The following is a 22,428-nucleotide window of genomic DNA, read 5'->3' on the forward strand; positions in this document are numbered from 1 at the left end:
CTGTTCTTGTTTCAACACCCACTCATGAAATTATCTCCGATTAAGAGCCTTTGTTGGCTAATACAGATCGAACTAATGATCACAAACTCACAAAAAGTACCATAAAGACATATAAAACAACAACAGAGACTAGTAATTGTATGTGTTGTGGGTCAGTTTTAGTCTCTTCATTGTTATTTTGTGTCTTTTTGTGGTAATTTTGTGTGTTTTTGATCATTTTTAGTCTCTCAGTTGTTGTTTTATTGTGATTTTAAGTCTGTTTTTGAACTGGCTCTCGTTGCAGTCATTTTGTGTCTTTTTTGTCTCTGTTTTTGGTATCTTTTAGTCTCTTAATGGTTGTTTTTTGCGATTTTAAGTCTGTTTTTGGACGTTTTGTGTCTTTGCAATTATTTTGTATGTGTTGTGGGTCAGTTCGAGTTTCTTCATTGTTATTTTGTGGTAATTTTAAGTGTGTTTTTGGTCTTTTTTGTGTCTCTTTCTGGGATATTTTACAGATGAAGTTCTAATTCTTCCTGTAGTTAATGTATTTATTAGTACATCTTTACTTTATATTTTTGCTTATTGTTCATCAGTTTAAGTTGATTATGTATTTTATTAATAGTTCTCGTGTCCTCGGCTGGGTTGTGATGAAATAATGTCACAGTTGACGTGAACTTTACCCAACATAGTGGAGGGGAAAATATCATATCTTTCCCAACATCCGGCGGTTGCCTCGTGTAATTCGGTCCCCTCCTCCTGCTGGAAACGGCTCCCGCGGCTCTATGGTTCCACCCAAACAAACAAAGCTCAGCTGGAGGTTTTTTTTTTACCCGCAGAAACGTTGCAGCGCTCGGCGTCCAGCCTGCTCTGAGTGGACAGACCTTCCGTTAACCGGAGACGATGCCGATGGGTGTCCTACGGTTCGCTAGCTGACGGTTTCGCCTGTATTTTGTGTCGTTGCGCAACATTGGCAGCAACGTTAACGGAGCTCGCTGCCGTCCAGCTCCGCCCGGCTCCGCTCCAGAGATGACAACCGAGCTGCCCGTTACCGTGTCCGCCTTGAAACAGCTACGGTAGACGGGTGTCGGTCCCAGTGTGTCTGCTGCTCGGACAGGGAGGATTTTATTGAGTCAAGCTAGCTAAGCAGGTGAGTTTTTAGTGTTTTTTTTATAACGCGGTTGGAGGCAGCTAAGCTAACAGACTAGGACTGTTTGTACCGGACTACTGCTGCTGCTGCTGTGTCATGTTAGTCCAACGGAACGATTTATAGCTTCATGTAATCTGATTAAAACTCTTTTTTATGTCTTTATTAAATAAAAACACACCAATCTACTGACATATCAGTTAAGCTAACATGTAATCCACCTCTCTCTTGGTGTAAAACTTTTGGAGAGCTCAAACTCGATTAACTCTCCTGTTGTCTTCATTTACGGGCACCAAAAATATTGTTTCCTTGTCTGAAAAAAATCCAAAAATTCTGCCAAAAAATTCCACAAATTTCTGAAAATTTGCAAAACAAAGGAAGAAAATTCCAATAATTCCTTTAAAGTTTCCCTTAAAAGTTTATTTTTAAAAAATATGTTTTCTTTTCCTTAAAATTTTCCTTAAAATTTTATGGTAGCATTCTGCCGGAATTGTACCATAAAAACAACAATTCCTTTTACAGTGTACTCACACTTGCGTGCTTTTAAAGTGAATCCTTTGGGTGTTGTTCTTTTTGTTATGACTGGTTCTAGGTTGTTATGACTCAGGTAGGACAGCATAGTTTCACTTTCATGTATGAAAATCTTATCTTAAAATTATTATGAAGTAGGGCGGCAATTAACGGCTATTTTTACTTTTGATTGAAACAAAAAATATAGTATGTTTCAGTAATGGCACACTAGTAGTGATAAAACTGCAGCAATTACTTAATTAGTCCTTGGACAGAAACTTGATCAGATGTTTTTAGCTAGAAAAAGTGGAAAACACGATCTGGTTCCGCTTTTTAAATGTGAGAATTTCATTTTTTTTCTTTACTCACTCAAAGTAGACTGAGTATTTTAACTGTGTTTTTATGTTTAATCTTTCATCAATAAATCATTATCGGTAGCTCTAAATACTACATTGCATACAAAAAAGGTGGAAATTATATTAACTGAACAAAAAATGTTCCATAATGTGTTTCAGGTCAAGTGTGTGAGATAACCTGTATGCACACAAAGACTATAACTGATGATTATCTTCTCAATTAATCAATTAGTTGTTTGGTCTATAAAATTTCCTCAGATATGTTTTTCTGTCCACAACCCAAACATATTCAACATACTCTCATAGAGGTGCAAAAAACAAGAAAATATTCACATTTAAGAGGCTGAATTTAGAGATTTTTGCCATTTTCTTAAAAAAAATAAATCTATCAAAGGGTTTTATTGATTGTCTAAATAGTTGGCATTAAATGTAATCGTTGGAAACTGATGAATTTTAGATGTTAAGGGTAGAGTTTGGTGTTTAGTTGAGTTTCTCCTGTAGGACAGTTCTAACTCTTCTGCTGTGTTTACCCCACGCAGCTCCCTGCCTGGTAAATTACCTCCCTCCTCCTGTTTGCTGCACTGCTGCCGTCTCCTCCTGGTCTTCTCCAGCCGCCGGCACTATGAGCACGATGCGTGTCGATGCCAAAGTGGTGATGCTGGGAAAGGAGAGCGTCGGGAAGACCAGCCTGGTGGAGAGATACGTTCATCATCGCTTCCTGGTGGGCCCGTACCAGAACGTGAGTGTCAGCTGCTCCGCTTCGGTTTCCTCGACGCCGATTCCCTCCACGCCTGCAATGAAAGCCGTTATTTCTGTATTTAGGCTTCAGGGAGGTTGTGCTGATGAAGGCTCAAGTCTGTGATCATCTTAACCCTCCTCTTGTCTTCATTTATGGGCACCAAAAAATGTTGTTTCCTTGTCTGAAAAAAAATCCCAAAATTCTGCAAAAAAATTCCCCAAATTTCTGAAAATTTTCAGAACCTTAAAAGTTTCCCTTAAAAATTTTATTTTAAAAAAATCACACAAATTTGGCAAGACATTTCTTGTAAATATTTTCAAAAAATGAGTAAAAATCTTCCAAAAAAAATCCTAAAAATATCTAAAGTGATTCCGTATATATCAGTAAAACTTGTAATATTGTCTTTAAGAACATTCACATGAAAATCAACCAAAATCCAGCAAAATTCGCTGGATTTTGGTTGAATTTTTTTGTGAATGTTCTTAAGAAACATTTTTAACATTTCTTTTATTTCCACCATAAAATGTTCAAAGATTTCCCAAAAATGTTGAAAATGTGGACATCAGAAGTTTCACTGTGAAAATATATTTTTTTCCACATTTTCAAACTTTAAAACGGGTCAATTTTGACGCGCAGAACAACACGAGGGTTAATGCATAAAACCTCTGACAGAAACTTCCTAAGTTTCCTTAAGGAGATGCTGCTTTAGAGAAACATAAATTTCAACATGGATTCTCACGTCTGTCTTGTGTCTTGTTTACAATCTTTAGAAATCGAACTGTTGCGTAAAATATTCAGACTGATTGACCTTTTACAAGGTTTAAGGAGTTAAAAACACCAATCCGGCCACTCAAAACAATCCACAGTGACAAAGTTAAAATGTACTTTCAGAATTCTTGTCAGATGTGAAATACTTTACTCAGTTTACTCACGTTAAAAACAAAAAATAAGAAGTTGTGGTTTTAGAATATCTGGAGGTCATGTGTGAGTGTTTTAGGGTTAGGGTTGGTGCTTGTGGTTTGAACATTTCAAGCTAAAAACTGAAAAACTGTTCACTGTTTACTGGTTTTACCACATCTAAATTACTGTGCAGAAAATATTCAATACAGTCACTATCAATACTAGAAAAACGACCATTAAGGATAATTCATAAAACGGTTTCTAGAGATCACACAAATTCACTCTTCTTTAAATCATAAATACTAAAATTCACCGACCTGGTTCATTTTCAAACATCACAAATAATGTATGAAGCAATAAACAACCAACTTCTCGTAAATATTCAGAACTTAGCTATGATTGGAGGCGGGATTTAAAATTAAAACTTGGAAGATTTCACACAACATTAAAGTCACTTTTTCTGTCCAAGCACAAGCCGGTTTAAAAAGCAGAACAAAAATATGGCTTTCACGAGGTACAGGGAAGAGGAGGGGCTTTTATTTATGTTATTTATTTTCTATTTTGTTTGTAAATATGTACATAAATAAGTCTGGTAGGAGGAAATAAACTTATGCTTCGTCCTCCTTTTCTGACATGTTGGGTTATTATTTGTTGCTTTGTTTTGTTATGTCTGTTTGTTTTGTTGATGTTTTGAATATTTTGATTTGTTTTGTGGCTTGTGTGTGTCATTTCACACCACTTTTTTTGCACAATGTAAAAGAAAACAACTCAGTTGCATGGTTTAAATACGTTAGCATGCTCCAACAGCTGATTTTAACCCTCCTGTTATCTTCATTTACAGGCACCAAAAAATATTGTTTCCCTGTCTGAAAAAAATCCAAAAGTTCAGCAAAAAAATTCCCCAAATTTCTGAAAATTTTCAGAACCTTCAGGAAGAAAATTCCAATAATTCCTTAAACGTTTCCCTTAAAAGTTTTATTTTTTAAAAATCCCCCAAATTTGGCAAGAAAATTGTTGTAAATATTTTCAAAAAATGAGTAAAAATCTTCCAAAAAATTCCACAAAATATCTAACGTGATTACACATATATCAGTAAAACTTCTGATATTTTCTTTAAGAACATTCACATAAAAATCAACCAAAATCCAGCAAATTTCGCTGGATTTTGGTTGATTTTTATGTGAATGTTCTTAAGAAACATTTTTAACATTTCTTTTTTTCCACCAAAAAATTTTCAAAGATTTCCCAAAAATGTTGAAAATGTGGACATCAGAAGTTGCACTGTGAAAATATTTTTTTTCCACATTTTCAAACTTTAAAACGGGTCAGTTTGACCCGCAGGACGACATGAAGGTTGATAAGATATCCAGTCTGACGTGGAATCATCCAAGCTCCCATTAGTGTCCATTTATACTGTGGTCTGTGAGCGTTCAGACGGAGCCCACAGAAGTGTTTTTATCCGTGAGTATACGATGTTCAACTGCTCTCATTTTTTCTTCCTGACAGACCATTGGTGCTGCTTTTGTTGCCAAACCAATCCAGGTGGGAGAGAAAGTGATAACGCTGGGAATATGGGTGAGTTAGACCCATCACATTTAATCCTCTTTACAAACAGAGTGCAGCTGGGACAGGCTGAACTCTTTCAGCATGTTTCCAGTATTAATGTTTCTTCGCATTATTTTAAAAAATGACCTCATCAGAAGGTTGCATTAGTCTCTAGTTGGTGTACAATTAGGATGCTCAGTGTAATGATGCTGCAGACAACAGAATTCACTTGAATTATTCAGAGAAAAGGTGGTTTGGAGGTCTGCCAGTAGTATAAGACGCTAACGAATGATCTCACTGTATAAATGTGGAACCAGTGAGAGGATATAAATAATTAACTACCATATAGATATAGAGGTTTGAGTGCCCAGTCTCTGTTTTTTTGCTGTGCTCCTCTTCACTTGTGTCTTGAATAGACTTTGGAAAGAAGAGAAATATGAGAAATTATTGTAAGTTTGAGTTGTGGAATGGCAGCGTGTGATAGTACCGAGGTGGAAACTGGCTGTTGGAGCTTTTCATGCTGGGGATTACACAGCATTTAAAGCTGCGATGGGGGTTGTAGGAATGTTGACTGTGTACCATTGTAAAGTCAGAACTGAAGCCCTTTTCAGACATGAGACACGTAACATCGCTGCTTCATGGATCTGTTGCACTGACGTCATTCAGATATAGGTCACTGTTCTGTCCTATGGTCCTATTTCATAAACTCAGAGAAAAGACTCCTACAAACAGCTGGAAGCAACAACTTAAACTTCAGCTCTTGTTAATGTTTTGTCTTGTTTAGTATCATTGGTGAGTTTTAATAGCCAGACCTGCAGTAAAGTTGGATTTTTATGGACATTTCAGTTTGTAATTGAAGTGAAGTTGTTTTAAATGAGTAAGGGGATAATAGTGCCAATATGTGAGTAAAATTGCTTCACACAAGTTGGAATATGTCAGCTGTGCGTGTCTATCTGTTAATGTGACTGCACACGGTTCAGATTTGTGCCGTGACGACAGTGAAATGGAAATGTTACGAGGTCTGACCTGGAAAGATCGTTAGATAATTTATGCCAAAGCTACCAGGATGTTCATTCAGACATGAAGCGACACGCTCAGATGCCATCAGGTTAACGGAAAGGAGTCTGAAAGTAGCAAGTTTTTACTTTTTTGCACTAAAACAAAGGGAAAATGTGGAGTTGTGGTTATTTCTTGGTTATTATGCTCTGATTTTACTGGTCTGACCCACTTGAGATCTAACTGGGCTGAATGTGGAACCTGAACTAGAATGAGTTTGATGTCAGTTTTGTTTGTCTTTTGTCTCTGATTCAGGACACGGCTGGATCAGAGCGCTACGAAGCCATGAGCAGAATCTACTACAGAGGAGCTCGAGCCGCCATCGTCTGCTACGGTAAGTCGTTTAAAATACGAGCGACGACAGCTGAGAACAGCTGGGTGCTTTTATAAACCAACAACTTCACCACACAGAGAACATAAAGATCTGAACTACTCAAGGTTACTGTCTCTGTGACGCTAAAACTCATCCGAGCTGAATTCATTTTATCGGTTTTGGTTTGTAGCTACAGTACATTTATCTGAAGCTACAGTAAAGAGTGTTTTTGTGAAGAGACTCTGCTCAATCAATATTTCCTGTGGGTGTTGGACTCCGCCAGGGCTGCTCCTTGTCTTCGATCCTGTCTGTGGTCTTCACGGACAGGATCTCAAGGTGCAGCTGGGGTGAGGAGGGTGTCCGGTTTGGAGACCTCAGGATCGCGTCGCTGCTTTTTGCAGATGATGTGGTTCTGTTGGCTTCCTCAGACCGTGACCTTCAGCATGTACTGGAGCGGTTTGCAGCCGAGTGTGAAGTGACGGGGATGCGGATCAACACCTCTACGTCCGAGGCCATGGTGCTCTGCCAGAAACCGGTGGATTGCTCCCTTCGGGTTGGAGGGGAGGTTCCTTCCCCAAGTGAAGGAGTTCAAGTATCTCTGGATCTTGTTCACAAGTAATGGAAAAATGGAGCATGAGATGAACAGGTGGATTGGTACGGTGTCAGCAGTAATGTGGGCGTTTTACCGAACCGCCGTGGTAAAGAGGGAGCTGAGCCTCAAGGTGAAGCGCTCAGTTTACCATCCCTCTACATTCCAACCCTCACCTATGGTCATGAGCTCTGGGTAGTGACCCAAAGAACAAGATCGCGGATACAAGCGGCCGAAATGAGCTTCCTCTGTAGGGGGCTTCGCTCAGCCTTAGAGATAGGGTTAGAAGCTCGGACATCCGGAGGGAGCTTGGAGTAGAGCTGCTGATCCTTCACCTTTAAAGAAACCAGTTGAGGTGGTTTGGACATCTGATTCGGATACCTCCAGGGAGACTTTGGAGGTTTTCCGATCACGTCCACCTGGGAGGAGACCCCGGGATAGACCCAGAACTCACTGGAGGGATTATATATCTCATCTGGCCTGGGAACACCTCGGGATCCCCCAGGATGAGCTGGAAAGTGTTGCTGTGGGGAGGCACGTCTGGAATGACCTGCTTCATCTGCTGCCTCCATGACACAACCGTGGAGAAGAGGAAGGAAATGGATGGATGGATGGATGGATGGGTGGACTCTGCTCAATGTCAGTCAGGTTAACTGCTCGCATTGCTGCTGTAGCTGGTGTACAAACTCCTAAAAATTTAGCAGATGCTTTTATCCAAAGCAACGTACATCTGAGAGTAGATCCAACACAAGCAAGGATCTAGTCAGGAGAAAACAACCTGGATAAGAGCTATAAAACAAGTTCAAGAGTCATAATATGATCTAAGGTTTAATAGAGAAGTTAAGGAAGCCATCTTGTTAAACTGGAACAGCCATATCCAAATAGAGGAGGGGGTCTTTAGCATCATTTATCAGGTACTTATAATGTCGTCCTGACATTCCTCCCCAGGCAGTTTCACCACTGTTTACACCTTAAATCACGAGTCTCTGGTCTCTAATTAGCCATCGACTAAAGTGAATAACGACCCACAAGTGGCCCCAAAAAATATCTGGGTCCTTCCATCAATCAGTCAGAACTGAGCAAGCCTCTTTTATAAGAAGCAAAACATCTTAAAGAACCAAAAAGAAGTCCAGTTATCTTCTACTTAAGCATTTGGGATTAATTGGTGTGATCATACACACATCATTAGCCAACCTTCCAACACCACTTGCCTTGATTGAAACCAAGTAAAAACAGTTGAGCAGAAAAGCCAAAGAGAGACACATAGTTGTAATGTCCATTCTCTGCCACAAAGTGGTAAACGTGTGAATACAAAGTTCACAAAACCCAAAAAAACCCAACTATTAAACATTCCAGGATCACGTTCTTTCCCCCAAAAGTAAAATCCGTACATTCCTAACGTACTGATGATGTGAATAAGGACAAACTTGAGCCCATCTGATGTTGCTCTGAAGAGTTCAAGAATCACTTTTCCATCCCAGCTCTCACAGAACATCAGAGCTGCTGCTCTAAGCTCGATGTAAAGCAACGAGAACAAGTCGAGATGAGATCAGAAGGAGGACAAGACGAACACTCTGATCCCAGAGACGATGAGGAAAACGATGAGGACATAAAGGAGGGAATGAAGCAAATCAAATGTTTATCATGTGGATCTGATCACAATAAAAACAGATGAAGCTACATGCCGCTTCTCTCTTTCTCTGTTTTACTTTGGGGAACTTGCGTGACCGTATTTTCCAGTGGATTACTCACTCTGCTGTCGTGTTTTATTTAACATCGGCTGCCCTTCTTCTTCTTTAACTTCCATCTTTCTGTAGATTTTATTTCACTTCTGTGTACAAACCCCAACATCCTGACTGTTTGCTCAACAAAATGCTATTATTCCAGCATTTCCCTGGTTGTCTGTTCTACTGTCTGTTATAATATTGCACACCTGTATATCCTGAGGGGAATGTGGAACAGAGTCAGACTGCTTCTGGCGACTAAACGCAGTCGTTTCTGTAATTTTTTGTGTTTCAGATCTGACTGACAGCAGCAGCTTCCAGAGAGCTCGGTTCTGGGTGAAAGAGCTGCAGAACTGCGAGGAGGTAGGAGAGTTTTTCTGGGCTCAAGTTGAATGTTTGCATCTAATAAAAATCACAATAATATATCTTCTTACTTGTTCTTGAATCTGTAAAAGTGTGTGGCCACATTTTGTTTTGTCCCGTTTGCTAATCTGTGTCACTCTAATTTCAGTAGCTTATTGAGAGAAATAAAAAAACTTTGTCTGCAACAAAGAAAAAATGATCAGATGTTAAATGTTGTGAACACAAGCAGTTTAACAAGAACTTTGTTAAATATATACTACCATTCAAAAGTTTAGGGTCACTTATAAATGTCCTTATGTTTGAAAGAAAAGCAGTTTTTTTCAATGAAGATGAAATATACAACATAAACAATAATATAGAGAGCAACTTTAACTCATTTTAGAGCAACTTTAACTACTATAGAGCAACTTTAACTCCTTTAGAGCAACTTTGACTAATATAGCACAACTTTAACTCATTTTAGAGCAACTTTAACTACTACAGAGCAATTTTAACTACTGCAGAGCAATTTTAACTACTATAGAGCAACTTTAACTACTATAGAGCAATTTTAACTACTATAGAGCAACTTTAACTCCTTTAGAGCAACTTTAACTCATTTTAGAGCAATTTTAACTACTATAGAGCAACTTTAACTTATTTTTAAGCAACTTTAACTAATATAGCACAACTTTAACTCATTTTAGAGCAACTTTAACTACTACAGAGCAATTTTAACTACTACAGAGCAATTTTAACTACTATAGAGCAACTTTAACTACTATAGAGCAATTTTAACTACTATAGAGCAACTTTAACTCCTTTAGAGCAACTTTAACTCATTTTAGAGCAATTTTAACTACTATAGAGCAACTTTAACTCATTTTAGAGCAATTTTAACTACTATAGAGCAACTTTAACTTATTTTTAAGCAACTTTAACTAATATAGCACAACTTTAACTCATTTAGAGCAACTTTAACTAAACATGGAATTGCCTGGATGACCCCAAACTTTTCAACGGTAGTGTAATGCAGCCTAAAAAGGACAAAATGTATGTATCTGCGTGTTAAAAAGCCATGTTACCTTTTTAAAAAAATGCCAAAATGACAACATTTATCATAGCTGTGAACTGGGAAAACGAAGAGAGCTGTTGGATTCTCTGCATTCCAACGCTCCTTGAACTACTCACGCTGTTCCATCAGAAAACTGGACTGAAGTTAAGCTTGAATTTGTAATATTTCCTCAAAATTACTTTATTTTACCGTTAAAAAAAGGCAAATTCTACATTTCTGAGCATAACCTTGAAGGTTTAATTACTGTTTCAGCATCATCTGTAGATCCTGTATTGTTTATATCCCCACATATGGCTGCATTTTTGGCTTTTCACACAATACATTCATTAGGACTTAGAGGAAATTGCAAAAACTCAAAGTTTGTTTTGTGTCCTGCAGCACTGTAAGATCTACCTGTGTGGCACCAAGAACGACCTGATCGAAGGAGACCGAAGCCTGCGCCAAATTGACTACCACGACGCTCAGGACTTTGCTGAAGGTGAGTTCAGTTCTAGAGCTGCTGATGAACTGTCAGGAGAAGATCACATGCTGATATATTCTCTCAATAGTTAGTGGACAAAGCGGCCTGATCAGAGGTGTGCTGACGGTTGATTATTTTGGTAACACATTTGTATCTGTACATATTTTTTTGTACAAAACAGTGTAGTAATATTAGGTTCCTATTTTAGATTTGTATTGAACTTTATTTTGTTGCCAGCTAATGGCTTCTTTCATCTTTGATTTCAGAAAACACTGACATATTCACAATCAGCTCTCACAGAAGGATAAATGGCTGTTTTAGCTGCCAATCACCTTTGACTGTTTTTGCGTGCCTGAGTAGGCAGATGGTCGGACATTTCCAGTGTTATTTTAGGGGGTTGGGTGCTGCTTCGTTCTGTTTAACCGTCACAAACTGTCTGTGTTTAATGTCTGACGAAGTGTCGGACAGAAATAGAGTGTGTCAAAGCTGTAAGTCTGTCTTTTTTTTTCTCAATGTGCATGTTTGGTTGAATTATGAATACAGCGGTACCTCATCTATAGCGGGGGTTATGTTCCAGACGTAAATTTGAAGTAGCGACCGTATTTATTGTATTATATATATATATATATATATATATATATATATATATATATATATATATATATATATATATATATATATATATATATATATATATATATATAAAATATAGCGAGAAATCCGCGATACAGTGAGACCGCGAAAAGTTAACTGTTGTGGAAATAATCCTAGTTCTAGATTAGAGGTTGAATTTTATTTAGCTTAATCACACTTTTAATCCTACTAGGACACTTTCTTCTCGTCTTTTTCATGTGAAACTTATTGTGAAACTAATTATTCAATCTGAGAAAAAACTGATTATCCATTTGCACGATCATTTCTGAACCTGAGGAAACACGCTGGATGTGGCTGAAGGGCATTAAGAAATGTTTGACCTCTTCTAGATTTAATTACAACACAAACAAAACTCCTCTTACACAAGTTTGTACCTCCTGATTTCTAACCTAACCGTTGTGTTCACAGAGATCGGTGCGCAGCATTTTGAGACTTCCAGTAAAACAGGAAACAACGTGGGTGAGTTCCCCCTTCCATCATCTGCAGACCACATTTAACATGGATCACGGCTGTATTTGTTCACGGTTTGTTCACTGAGGAAATGAGGCGTAATTTGGAAAAATGTGGCCACAGAAACGTGCTGGAGAAATAGATTATAGCAAGAAATGCAACACGGCAGGTACAGATAGGACACTAACTACTATCAGGTCAGGATGTGTAGAAAAGAAAAGCCAGTAATCAGAACAATTCAGCCCAGAGTCGTAACAACAAGATTATTAGAGAAAGACGACCGACCAGAGGCACAGCAGCAAACATCAAATCTCCCTCTTATAACCCGTTTTAAGCTTCACACATCAGGAAACACAAACATGCACACTGGACTGGATTCAGCAGCAACTTAAAGATAATTAGTGTGTTTTTTAGCATCCATCTTCATCAGGATCTTTCATATTTACACTTTTTTCCTCTTGAAATATTCTAAACAGAGTACATAAAAGTCCTGACCCGCTTTGTAATGTTAAAGTTTTTGTGTGTGTGTAAATACAGCCACTTTATGTTAAATTTTTGTGTCATTTTCTTTCTTTTTGTATGTGCATGTGATATATTTCAGCTTATAATGTTATGCTAACTTAAAATAATGTGTAAATATCTGGAACTTTTCAGAACCTAAGGTGGTGCATTGAAGTTTCTTGTTGTATTGGATGATTAATAAACACCCAAACATATTTAGTGACTTTTGGACAAAGAATGACATGAAATTTTCACTTTTAAGATGCTGGAACCTCAGATTTTTTCCATTTTACTTCGAACAAAGAAGCTAAAACTGAAGCTTTTGTGGCACTGAATGAACTTGTTTAGTGTTGACTAAAGTGTTCTTGGTTTCTACATGAGAACAAGCGTAGGGTCTTGGTTGTTTTTGTGGTGTTATAGTGAAAGAGCAGCTGGATTAATGGAGGCAGGTTGTGGAGCCTCCCATCGGTTGTTGCTTAATTACTGCGTTGTAAAGCAGGTGTTGTGAATGTGAGTCGACCTGTTTTTGAACTGATGGAAGATGACAGACCTTGTTCTTCCTCTGCCTTCCAGATGAGCTGTTCCAGAAAGTTGCAGAGGATTACAACAGCACTGCCTTCCAGTACATGACAGGTGAGTTTACATACAGTCTATGTTTGTTGTAGTGTTGGGTTGAGGTGTTACAGCATCGCTACGGAGTTTCCTACAAGATGGTGAAGATGAAAATTATGGCTGAAACAAACAATATGTTTACTCCAAACATGTTGGAAGGTCAAAGGATTTCTAGGTGTTCAGGATAGAATAGTTGTAGGTGTTAAGAGTCATGTTTCTACTCCTGAAGGCATTCACGGCACTGCACCAAATTGGTGGAAGTAGTTGTGTAAAGAATTAAATAAAAAGTGGGGTCGGGATGTTCTGGAGAAGACTTTGTCTGACTCTCCCATCATCAATATAAGATCTTGGTGAAAAATAAATGCTGTGACTTTGCAGAAGCTTATCGAAACGATGCCAAAGCAAATGAGTGCCGTACTCAAAGCTGAAGGCAGTCCTATGAAATATTAACAACTTTTTTTTTTTGGCCCAGTAGTGTATGTGGTAATAGGTGTTTCAGTTCATGCGCAGAAAGTAACAGTGGTCCTAACATTGATCCCTGAGGAACACCACAGGTCAGATTTAGCAGATGTGGCAGAAGCTCCTCTAAGTACATTGGAAACAAGCTATTCTGAGCAATAATATATCAAAACCAGGCACTTAACTGAATATTTAAACAGTTGGGGAAAGATGCTTATTCACTCTTTTACTGAGAGTTGGATAAATAGATCAAAACCAGTCTCATACTGGTCGATATGAAGCTACAACCTGCAGCTGGAGAGGTAACTAAATCTGCCTCTAAAAACCCACAAAGCTCGCTAAGTAGCATTTCTTCTGCCTTGTTTGTTTAAAATATGCAACAACTAAAGTCTTCAAAGTAACGTTTTCATGTCCCTAAACTGATCTTAGAGCTGCCACATTCAAAGGTTTCACGTTGCTGTCTTTGTTCTGGCAGAGGAACCAGGTGTCGACTTGGGCCAGAAGAAAGACTCATATTTCTACTCCTGTTGCCATAACAACTGATGCCGAGCAACAGGAAGGGAAACCGAAGCGGTGGCTTTCCCTCGGCTGGAGTCAAACCTGGATATGCTGGACGGCTGTGACTAATCTCTGGATGCGAATCACAGAAACAGAAATCAGACAGCACCGTTTATACCTTCGTACATACACTAGTTTCTTTTGTGCCATAAAGACCTGAGGGCTGCGAGACCCTGTGGAAGAGGATTTACTATGACTGCACTGGGCGGGGAGGGATCTAAAGACTTTTCATATCAAGTGGTCACTGTTCTGTAGCTCACAGAGAAGCTGCAGTCAAACAGTGGGTTTGAAAGATGACCTGCAGCGGTGAAGAGGTTTAAAGAGTGCTGGCAGAAAAGAGGGATTCCACTGAACCCGGACAGATGCTGTTCAGGAGGACAAATCGTTTGTTTACAGCTGTTCATTTTGTTTACCTCCAACTGTATTTAACCCTGTTGTGGAAGCCTCCACTTGTCATGGAGAGAAGCTGAGATATGTGTCAAAGAACAAGACACTCCCACTAAGTAACCATAATGAAACACTTTGCTGGAGTAACACATGAATGACATGATTATCTCTATAGAGGCCTTCATACCAACAAATGGCAGGATTGTGTTTGTTTACGTTCTTGAGCTTCAGCTCTTTGGTGTTTACCACGACTTCAGCTGTGTGACAGCCATGGATGTGTTTAAAGAGTTGAAATTGCTGCCACTCAGCCTTGCTCTGACCATAGACTATAAATAAATGATGGATGTAGGCTAAAAAAAATGAAGTAAATTTGGAAATTCTTTCTAACAGCCAGCAGGAGGCGACTCTTCTGAAGTTTGATTGTACAGAAGTTTAGAAGGAAATGAACCTACTTCTCACTTGATTTGTTACCTCAGTAAATATTTTCCTAATGATGTTATGGTCTCAATTGCTAGTTTCAAGTCTCCACTAATACAGCATGATGATTATTTTGTAAATTATGGTCCTATTTTGAGGAAAATAAACAATAAAGCAGGGTCCAGTTTAGCTAGTTTCAAAAGAGCAAGCTGTCGACGGCCAAATGCCAACCTTGAGCCTTCAAATTCATATTCCACAAACCAAGAATGGTTGCTGAATTCATCTTTTATATACAGTCTATAGAATCCCCCAGTGGCCACTCGTGGTACTACAACAACAACAAAAAAAATCCACAAAGACCTTCAAGGTGAAATCTGATTATGAATTTTAAAAATGTGAATGTTTGATATTTGTGAAGTTTTCCCAAAGCCCAGAAAATCTCCTTTTGAGCACTTAAACCATCTCAAAGTAAAGTCTGGTAGCAGAGTGGTGACACACAACAGGAGTAACACTAATGCACATGAGCAGAACAAGTCCAATACAGAGTTCTTCTAAAACATCCATGGTGACAGTACATATCAGATCGTTTCCGTTTTTGCACCATAAGCTATGATATTGTCAAAAGGTAGAAAAATAAGGTGGTTCTAAGGTGGTGGTTGTTACCTAAATGCCCACATTTCTGAGATCAATAAGTTGCATGGCCAAGAAAATGTTAGGGAGAATTACTTTTCTATGTTTAATTTTCAGTTTTGTAATCCTAAATGAAAATGTGATTGTCAAATTTCCGTTGAGTCGCATCAAATGTCGAGCATTGGAAGGTTTTTAGGAAAAGGATCACCAGAGTTCCCCTCCGCTGTGGTGACAAAAGGATTTCACCAACAGGAAAAAGCCTCGAGGACAAATGTTGTAATGTGGGTAAAACTGTCATCTCTCAATGTTCTCAGAACAATATCTATAGCTATATTTAAGACTTGAGTCACTAATTTATTGCCTTTTAAGTTGTGCTGCCAGACGGACGTGCAGGGAAATAAACGTACATAAACGCAGTTTTCTCCATGTCGCTGCTTCGGTGTGTTGACGTTCGATGTGTTGATATTTCGATGCACAATATTTTTATGGAGGCTGTCGAAGAGAGATTGGTGTCCAAATATGTTCTGTAAAATAAAGAGCTTGTTCCAAGAATGTCTGAAAACTGATAACTCTTGGGTTGTATTAACTTTGTGTGTTTTTGATCTTTTTATGCATTTGTGATGGAAAATTACAATATAAAGGTTCACTTGTCGTTATTACATGTATAAATGCAGAAGCCAAAGAGTCCCCATCAGTAGTCTGCCCTTCCACCATAAAAAACAATCACCTGTCATGCCAAAAACTGATCCGTCTACATGACTCCTTGCTACTTATTAAAGCTGTTCATATCCAGCTGCTTTTATCTGCGTCAAATAAAGGAATGATCTCTTCTGAATTATGTCTTAAAAATGCCACTAAATTGTTGTTAAAATGTTATTAATTCATCAAAATGACTTGATTCTGTCCCTAAGCGTGTTCCTAGGTCTAGTTTCTGAGTATAAATATGGATATTAGACATACCAAATACATAAAACACTAAAGTATTGCCTATAATTTAAAGCCCACGGATAAATTACACCATAAACTCCAAACATTTCTTTAGTCACAATTATCAGATTACATGAAATTTCACAGACACACCTTTGCTATCACCACAGACACTAATTATAGACTAAAATTGATTAGTTTTGTGTATTTGCATGCTATGACCAGTTAAAAGCAGCTGTCCAAGTATATAAACTGGTAGATATCAACTGCACTTCCAGTTTTTGGCATGACAGCTGAAACATCCAGTGAATCGTGTTGACTGGATGTTATTTTGGGGCAAAGTCACCAAACTTGGAGTAATTTTTTAAAAGTAATTCGTGAGACATGCAGTTTTTACATCCTGGTGACCATTAAAATTGCAGTTGTGGCTCCATCCCCATCGCCCCTGGCCAGTTATTTCATCCTAAAATAACTGACCAGGAGCGATACCGAGATGACTGCCAAGTGGCAAGACTTTCCTGTAGGGACGCTGGTAAAAACCAGACTGAATATAAATACTACACAAAACATATTGGTGGAGCTGAATATAATAAAACAAGCAAACAAGTTAAAAAAAAAAAAAAAAAGTATGTTGGAAATTAGCTCAGCCACATCAGATCAGAAAACCGCTATCCTGCAGCTTTCAGAAGCCTTTAAATTCCATTTTAAAGGTGAGTCACAACACCTGAGCTACCAGCTGAGCTAGCAACAGCCCCAACCTGAACACACGTGGACAACTCCGTATCAGCATAGTTACGGACTAAACAATCTCTAGTCACGACTTTCTCATCCAAGTAAACTCATTTTGCGATCTGTCACAAAATCTAACATATCAGGGACATGGGAGTGGCCATTTTCACATTTCTCTACCACATGCTTAGAAAAACACCACCAGCTAGCTAGCTTAAGCTAACTACCGACCTAGCTAAACAAGCTAACACAACTTTCAGGGTTATTCATTATTTATCACCAATGCGGACTTGTAGAGGTAATACAAGAAGATCTTACCTGTCGTTCAGCTGAGTTCTTGTCCTTATTGTCCCACGTCCCAAACTTCTCCTCGGCTCTGCATGACTCTCATTAGCGATCTGTTTTCAACTTAAAATGGTGACAGCTTTTACACTTCTGCCTCCAGAAACAAAGCAAAAAGTCTTGAAATACCATTTTGTGCTTACCATAAGCCAAATTAACTCATCTTCTTTACAACTGTTACTGGAAAAAAAAAAACCCAAGTTGACTTTTGCTAGCAATTAGCAGCAGCTTACCCAGTGTGGCTAATTAGCATTTTGCAGGCTAATCAACTACAAAAAACCATGTTTCTGGAGCTTTCTGTCAATGTTACGTAAAATTAAGTCAAATGAGTATTTTACTACTGCACTGGCAAATGCCAGTATTACATAATTTTCAAATTTCAACAAGAACATGTTTGTAAGCATTTAGCAGCAGCTTATCCTGCACAGCTGATTAGCATTTGACTGTTAATCAGTTGTTTCTAGAGTTTTCTGTCCATGTTCCAACTTTAACAGATTTTTATTGCTGTCTGGCTCAGTTAAATATGCAAAAAAAATTATATATAAATATTCTGATTCTAATTAGAAATACTAAAACCTGATCATTTTTCTGGAGTTTCCTGTCCATATACTAAGTTTAACAGATTTTTATTACTGCCCAGTTCAGTTAAATGCAAAAAACTCTATAGAAATATAAAACAATAGTTTTGTGGTTCAACATACTTTCTCTCAAAATTAAGTAGCAACTGTCATGCTAATGTTAATTAGACATACTAAAGGCTGAACATTTTTCTAGTTTTCTGTCCATATACTAAGCTAAATGGGTTTTTACTACTGTACTGGCAAAATAAACATCAAAACAACATAGTTAAGACAAAAAAAAAATTTAGGACAATAGTGTTTAGCTGTAACTCATTTATGCTAATTAGCATTGTGCATGCTGATCTGCTAGTCTAAAAGCTGAACATGTTTCTTGATTTTGCCTTCCATTCAGAGCTAAATTGATTTTATACTTAATAACTGGCCAGTTAATGTAAGCACCACACAAAACAATGAGTATTCTCTTAGCATTTAACAACAACCTACAAACAATGAGGCTAATTAGCTTTGGAGACAATAAACTGTTCCAAAATTTGGACATATTTTAGCAGTTTTCTATTCTTATTCCAAACTAAAAGTGTCTTTGCTACTATACTGGTCAATTAATTGTCAACACACGTTTTAGCAATGATAAAACGATAACGTTTTTGTTCCCATTTACCAACAACTTACCTATCGTGGCTGATTAGCGTGTTAAACTCTAATCAGTTGTCCTGGAGTTTTGCGCCCATTTTCTGTGCTAAAGCATTGAAGTTAATTAGCATTTAGTAACACTGCTCGAGAGGTAAAATAAGTGTATTTGGACTGTTGGATTATGTAATTTCTTTTAATTATATACATTTAAAGACGGATAATAGGATTTAAAATCGTCTTTGTGGTTTTCATTTTAGCTGTCAAGCTTCATGTGAGACTAAAATTAAAAAAAAAAAAGAAGATACCACATACAAGATGCTTAATTCATAACTTCTTCTTCTTATATATTTATATAGCAGTTGTTTTAACATGTCAATGGTTGAGATCCTACAGGTCATAATTACACTGGAATGAAACATTACTCGTTTGGGCGGCTGTAAAAAGGCATTAGTAGGGAAACTTGGCTTTCACAGGCGCCAAACCATTCCTTAAAAATATCTCCAAAGAAATACACTCTAAGGCATTGGCAGATAACACACAGACGATATTAAGCTTGAAGACAGAGTGAAACACACGTGGCAAGAACACATACTGAAGTGCAAGCATCGCCGCAGGAGTCCGTCATTTCAAGTGTCTTGTTTCCGATCAGACTTTTAGTTTCCCCCTCGACAGAGAGTCAAGAGTGAGGAGAGGGAGCGCCGACATCACCGCCCTCCCTCCTAATCATTTGTGCGTCACAGAACAGCATATAAATAATGACTACAGAGCACAGGATACACGCTGGAGCCTACGGAGTGCTACGTCTGACCGCCACAGGCCGAGGCCGAGCGTCCGTTTTGTGTCGCCTCATGTCAGATAACGGAGGATGTGACCTTCAGGAGAGTCACGCTGGAAAAAATGCCCCTCTCAAAACAAGAAAAAAAAAAAACTTATTTCAAGGAACTTTTACCGTGAAGTGAGTGAAAAAATCTGCCAATAGAACAAGTGAAAAATGGCTTGGTAACATTTGTTGAAATATGATATTTAGAATATTGAGATGTTAAAATTAGCTGGGAGAACTTATTTTAAGCTCTATTTCACCAGGATAGCCAAGCTTAGGTGTCTTAAAATAAGCCAGACATGTTAAAAAAATTGCAGTTTTTCACGCAAAAATAGATTTTTGCTTTCATGTAACCTCCTAATTTGAGACGTATTAAACTTATTTTCAGTTTCCTTGTAAAATTCAACTCAAAACAAGATAATTTCAAGATTGTTTGAGTTAACAAGATTTTTAAGATGCGTTGTTTTAATCCTCCTGTTGTCTGCATTTACAGGCAGCAAAAAATATTGTTTCCTTGTCTGAAAAAAATCCAAAAATTCAGCAAAAAAATTCCCCAAATTTCTGAAAATTTGCAAAACCTTCAGGAAGAAAATTCCAATAATTCCTTAAAAGCTTACCTTAAAAGTTTTATTTTAAAAAAAAAAAAAATCCCCCAAATTTGGCAAGAAAATTCTTGTAAATATTTTCAAAAAATGAGTAAAAATCTTCCAAAAAAATCCGAAAAATATCTAAAGTGATTCCATATATATCAGTAAAACTTCTAATATTTTCTTTAAGAACATTCACAAAATCCAGCGAAATTTGCTGGATTTTGGTTGATTTTTTTTCTGAATGTTCTTAAGAAACATTTTTAACATTTCTTCTTTTCCACCAAACTATGTTCAGATTTCCCCAAAATGTTGAAAATGTGGACATCAGAAGTTTCACTGTGAAAACAGATTTTTTTTCCCCACATTTTCAAACTTTAAAACGGGTCAATTTTGACCCACAGGACGACACGAGGGTTAAAACAAGTCCCTCCATCTTGCTGAAATGTCACTTGAATTTATCTTAAATCAAGTGGGATGAGACATTTTGACTAAAAATAAGACAAATAGACTTGGTAAGATTTTGAGTTTTTGCAGTGCAGTCTGTGGAAACTGCAGTCCAAGTGAACACAGCGACTCATGGAGCTGCTAACTAGCCTATGAGATTGTCCTATGGTGGCATGAATGCTTCTACTGCCACCCTGACACGATGACCACTACAACACTAAACTCTCTGGGGTCTTTTTTGGCATGAAATGTTCAAATCTAGAGTTTTCCTGTGAGTCACTAGCAGCAGCCGCAACCCAAGACTATCCCTATCTATTAAAAATGAATTAATTTCATTAAAACTGCATGGTTGATCAATAAAGAGTCAGTCTGTGTGGTCTCCTCTAGCATATCTTCACTGATCCTGAAGCACCAGCCGACGACGGAAACGGCGAGGAGAGACTGGGTTTAACGGAAGCAACGACTCCTGTGTTTCGGGTCCTGGATGGACGCTGAATCAGTACTGAAGTCCAGTGGAGGCTTGTGTTTCGTTCAGCATAAACAAACTTATAAAGGATACAGAGAACCTCAACCGGTGTAATTACAGACAAATACAAATATCGTTTCTGGTACTTTTTGTAGTCACAGTCCCCGTCGAACTGCAGCGATGTAAACATGATTTGATTCGAACGTAACCCAGTAGAAGCACCACCGTGACTCTGTTGGTCCTGAAGAGGCTGCACTTGGAGTCTTTTTAAAACGACTCTTCTGAACCTCCTGCAGGTGAACTTTGTGACACCTGAAGTACAAACGGAGCAGAAGTGAGAAAAGAAGTGCATCGAAGTGAAATGTGTCGTTCCATGTGTCAGATCTCACGTATGACGGTGTGAGGGAGTGATTACTAGGACAAGTACAAATAAACGGTGAAACTGCTGAATATGTATCAGTGTGTGTGTATATATATATATATATATATATATATATATATATATATATATATATATATGTGTGTGTGTGTGTGTGTGTGTGTGTGTGTGTGTGTGTGTGTGTGTGTGTGTGTGTGTGTATAAATCTATACAGTATTGATGCTGTTTATTTATTTATAAACCTCACAGTTTATTTATGTTTTGTCCTATAAATCTCTCCATAAATCCAACTGATGATTGAATACAGTGACGGACTCATTCATCTGCAGTAACTCTGTAAATATCACTCCTCTTCCTCCTCCTCTTCGTCGTCGTCATCATCGTCCTCCTCTTCGTCTTTGAGCTCCAGGTATTCCAGCCCCACGTCCTCCTCCTCCTCTTCCTCCTCTTCCTCTCCATCTTCTTGTTGAGTGTCTGATTTCGGCCTCCCTACTTCCACTAGCTCCTCTTCCTCCTCCTCCTCTTCCTCCTCCTCCTCCTCGTCTTCCTCGGCCAGCAGCTCCTCCTCATCCTCCTCTAAGACGTCCCTCTCCTCTTCATACGAGGAGATGGGTGAGTAGTGTGGGAGGTCGAACACGTGAGGGCTGCTGGGGGCGTCGGAGCTGCTGGGCGGAGGCGAGGAGGCGGGAGCAGCGACGGGGATGGTGATGGGAACCGGGATGGAGAAGGCGGGAAATGACTCGGAAGCACTCGTGCCGGCTCCGGAGCCAACCTCCTGGGTCCTCCTGGAGGCGGGAGTCTGGCTGCTGGTGGCGCTGGAGGCGGCGGGGGGGATGACGGCCATCCCCAGCCCCGAGGGCAGGGCTCTGGGTTCGGGTGCGTACTCCCGGATCTCCCCCGGCTCCAGCGGCTCCGGACCACAGGGGTCGTGTTCGCTGCAGGACAACTTTCCGTCCAGTTTGGAGATGAAGAGGAGACCCTCGCGGTGCTGGGAGCAGTAGGAGCTCGGACACATCTCGCAGAAGGACGCCGCCTCCTTACCGCAAATGTCACACTGATGCCACGGACATTCCCACCGACCTGCAGCAAAGAACAGGAAGGGAAGCGGAAAACACAGAAT

General features: G+C 38.8%; 2 protein-coding genes across 7 annotated transcripts in view; one reads left to right on the top strand and one right to left on the bottom strand.

Annotated features, from left to right (window-relative positions):
- Nucleotides 1-333: 333 nt before the first annotated feature.
- On the top strand, nt 334-15,969 carry rab24 (RAB24, member RAS oncogene family). Its single transcript, XM_023280421.3, has 9 exons — nt 334-1,126; nt 2,529-2,728; nt 5,135-5,203; nt 6,485-6,563; nt 9,151-9,218; nt 10,651-10,750; nt 11,795-11,845; nt 12,911-12,970; nt 13,884-15,969. Exons 2-9 carry the CDS (start codon nt 2,612-2,614, stop codon nt 13,949-13,951), a joined length of 612 nt encoding a protein of 203 aa, XP_023136189.2. The 5' UTR covers nt 334-1,126; nt 2,529-2,611; the 3' UTR covers nt 13,952-15,969.
- Nucleotides 15,970-21,499: 5,530 nt separating this feature from the next.
- The window catches only part of nsd1b (nuclear receptor binding SET domain protein 1b), a 36,042-nt gene continuing 35,113 nt past the window's right edge, over nt 21,500-22,428 (bottom strand). For all 6 annotated transcript variants that reach the window (XM_023280399.3, XM_055017279.1, XM_055017278.1 and 3 more), the window contains one exon: nt 21,500-22,388. In XM_023280399.3, the coding sequence (XP_023136167.2) occupies nt 21,652-22,388 (737 nt within the window). In that variant the 3' untranslated portion in view covers nt 21,500-21,651. The remainder of the gene's footprint in view (nt 22,389-22,428) is intronic.

This window comes from Amphiprion ocellaris, chromosome 14 (genome assembly GCF_022539595.1).
Source record: "Amphiprion ocellaris isolate individual 3 ecotype Okinawa chromosome 14, ASM2253959v1, whole genome shotgun sequence".
Classification (NCBI taxonomy): Eukaryota; Metazoa; Chordata; class Actinopteri; family Pomacentridae; genus Amphiprion; species Amphiprion ocellaris.

What these genes read in the sequence shown, in the direction of transcription:
- rab24 (XM_023280421.3), top strand. Translation starts at nt 2,612, where the DNA reads ATGAGCACGATGCGTGTCGATGCCAAAGTGGTGATGCTGGGAAAGGAG. An exon ending in CGCTCAGGACTTTGCTGAAG is followed by an intron (nt 10,751 to 11,794) that starts GTGAGTTCAGTT and finishes TTGTGTTCACAG; the next exon opens with AGATCGGTGCGCAGCATTTT. An exon ending in TGCCTTCCAGTACATGACAG is followed by an intron (nt 12,971 to 13,883) that starts GTGAGTTTACAT and finishes TTGTTCTGGCAG; the next exon opens with AGGAACCAGGTGTCGACTTG.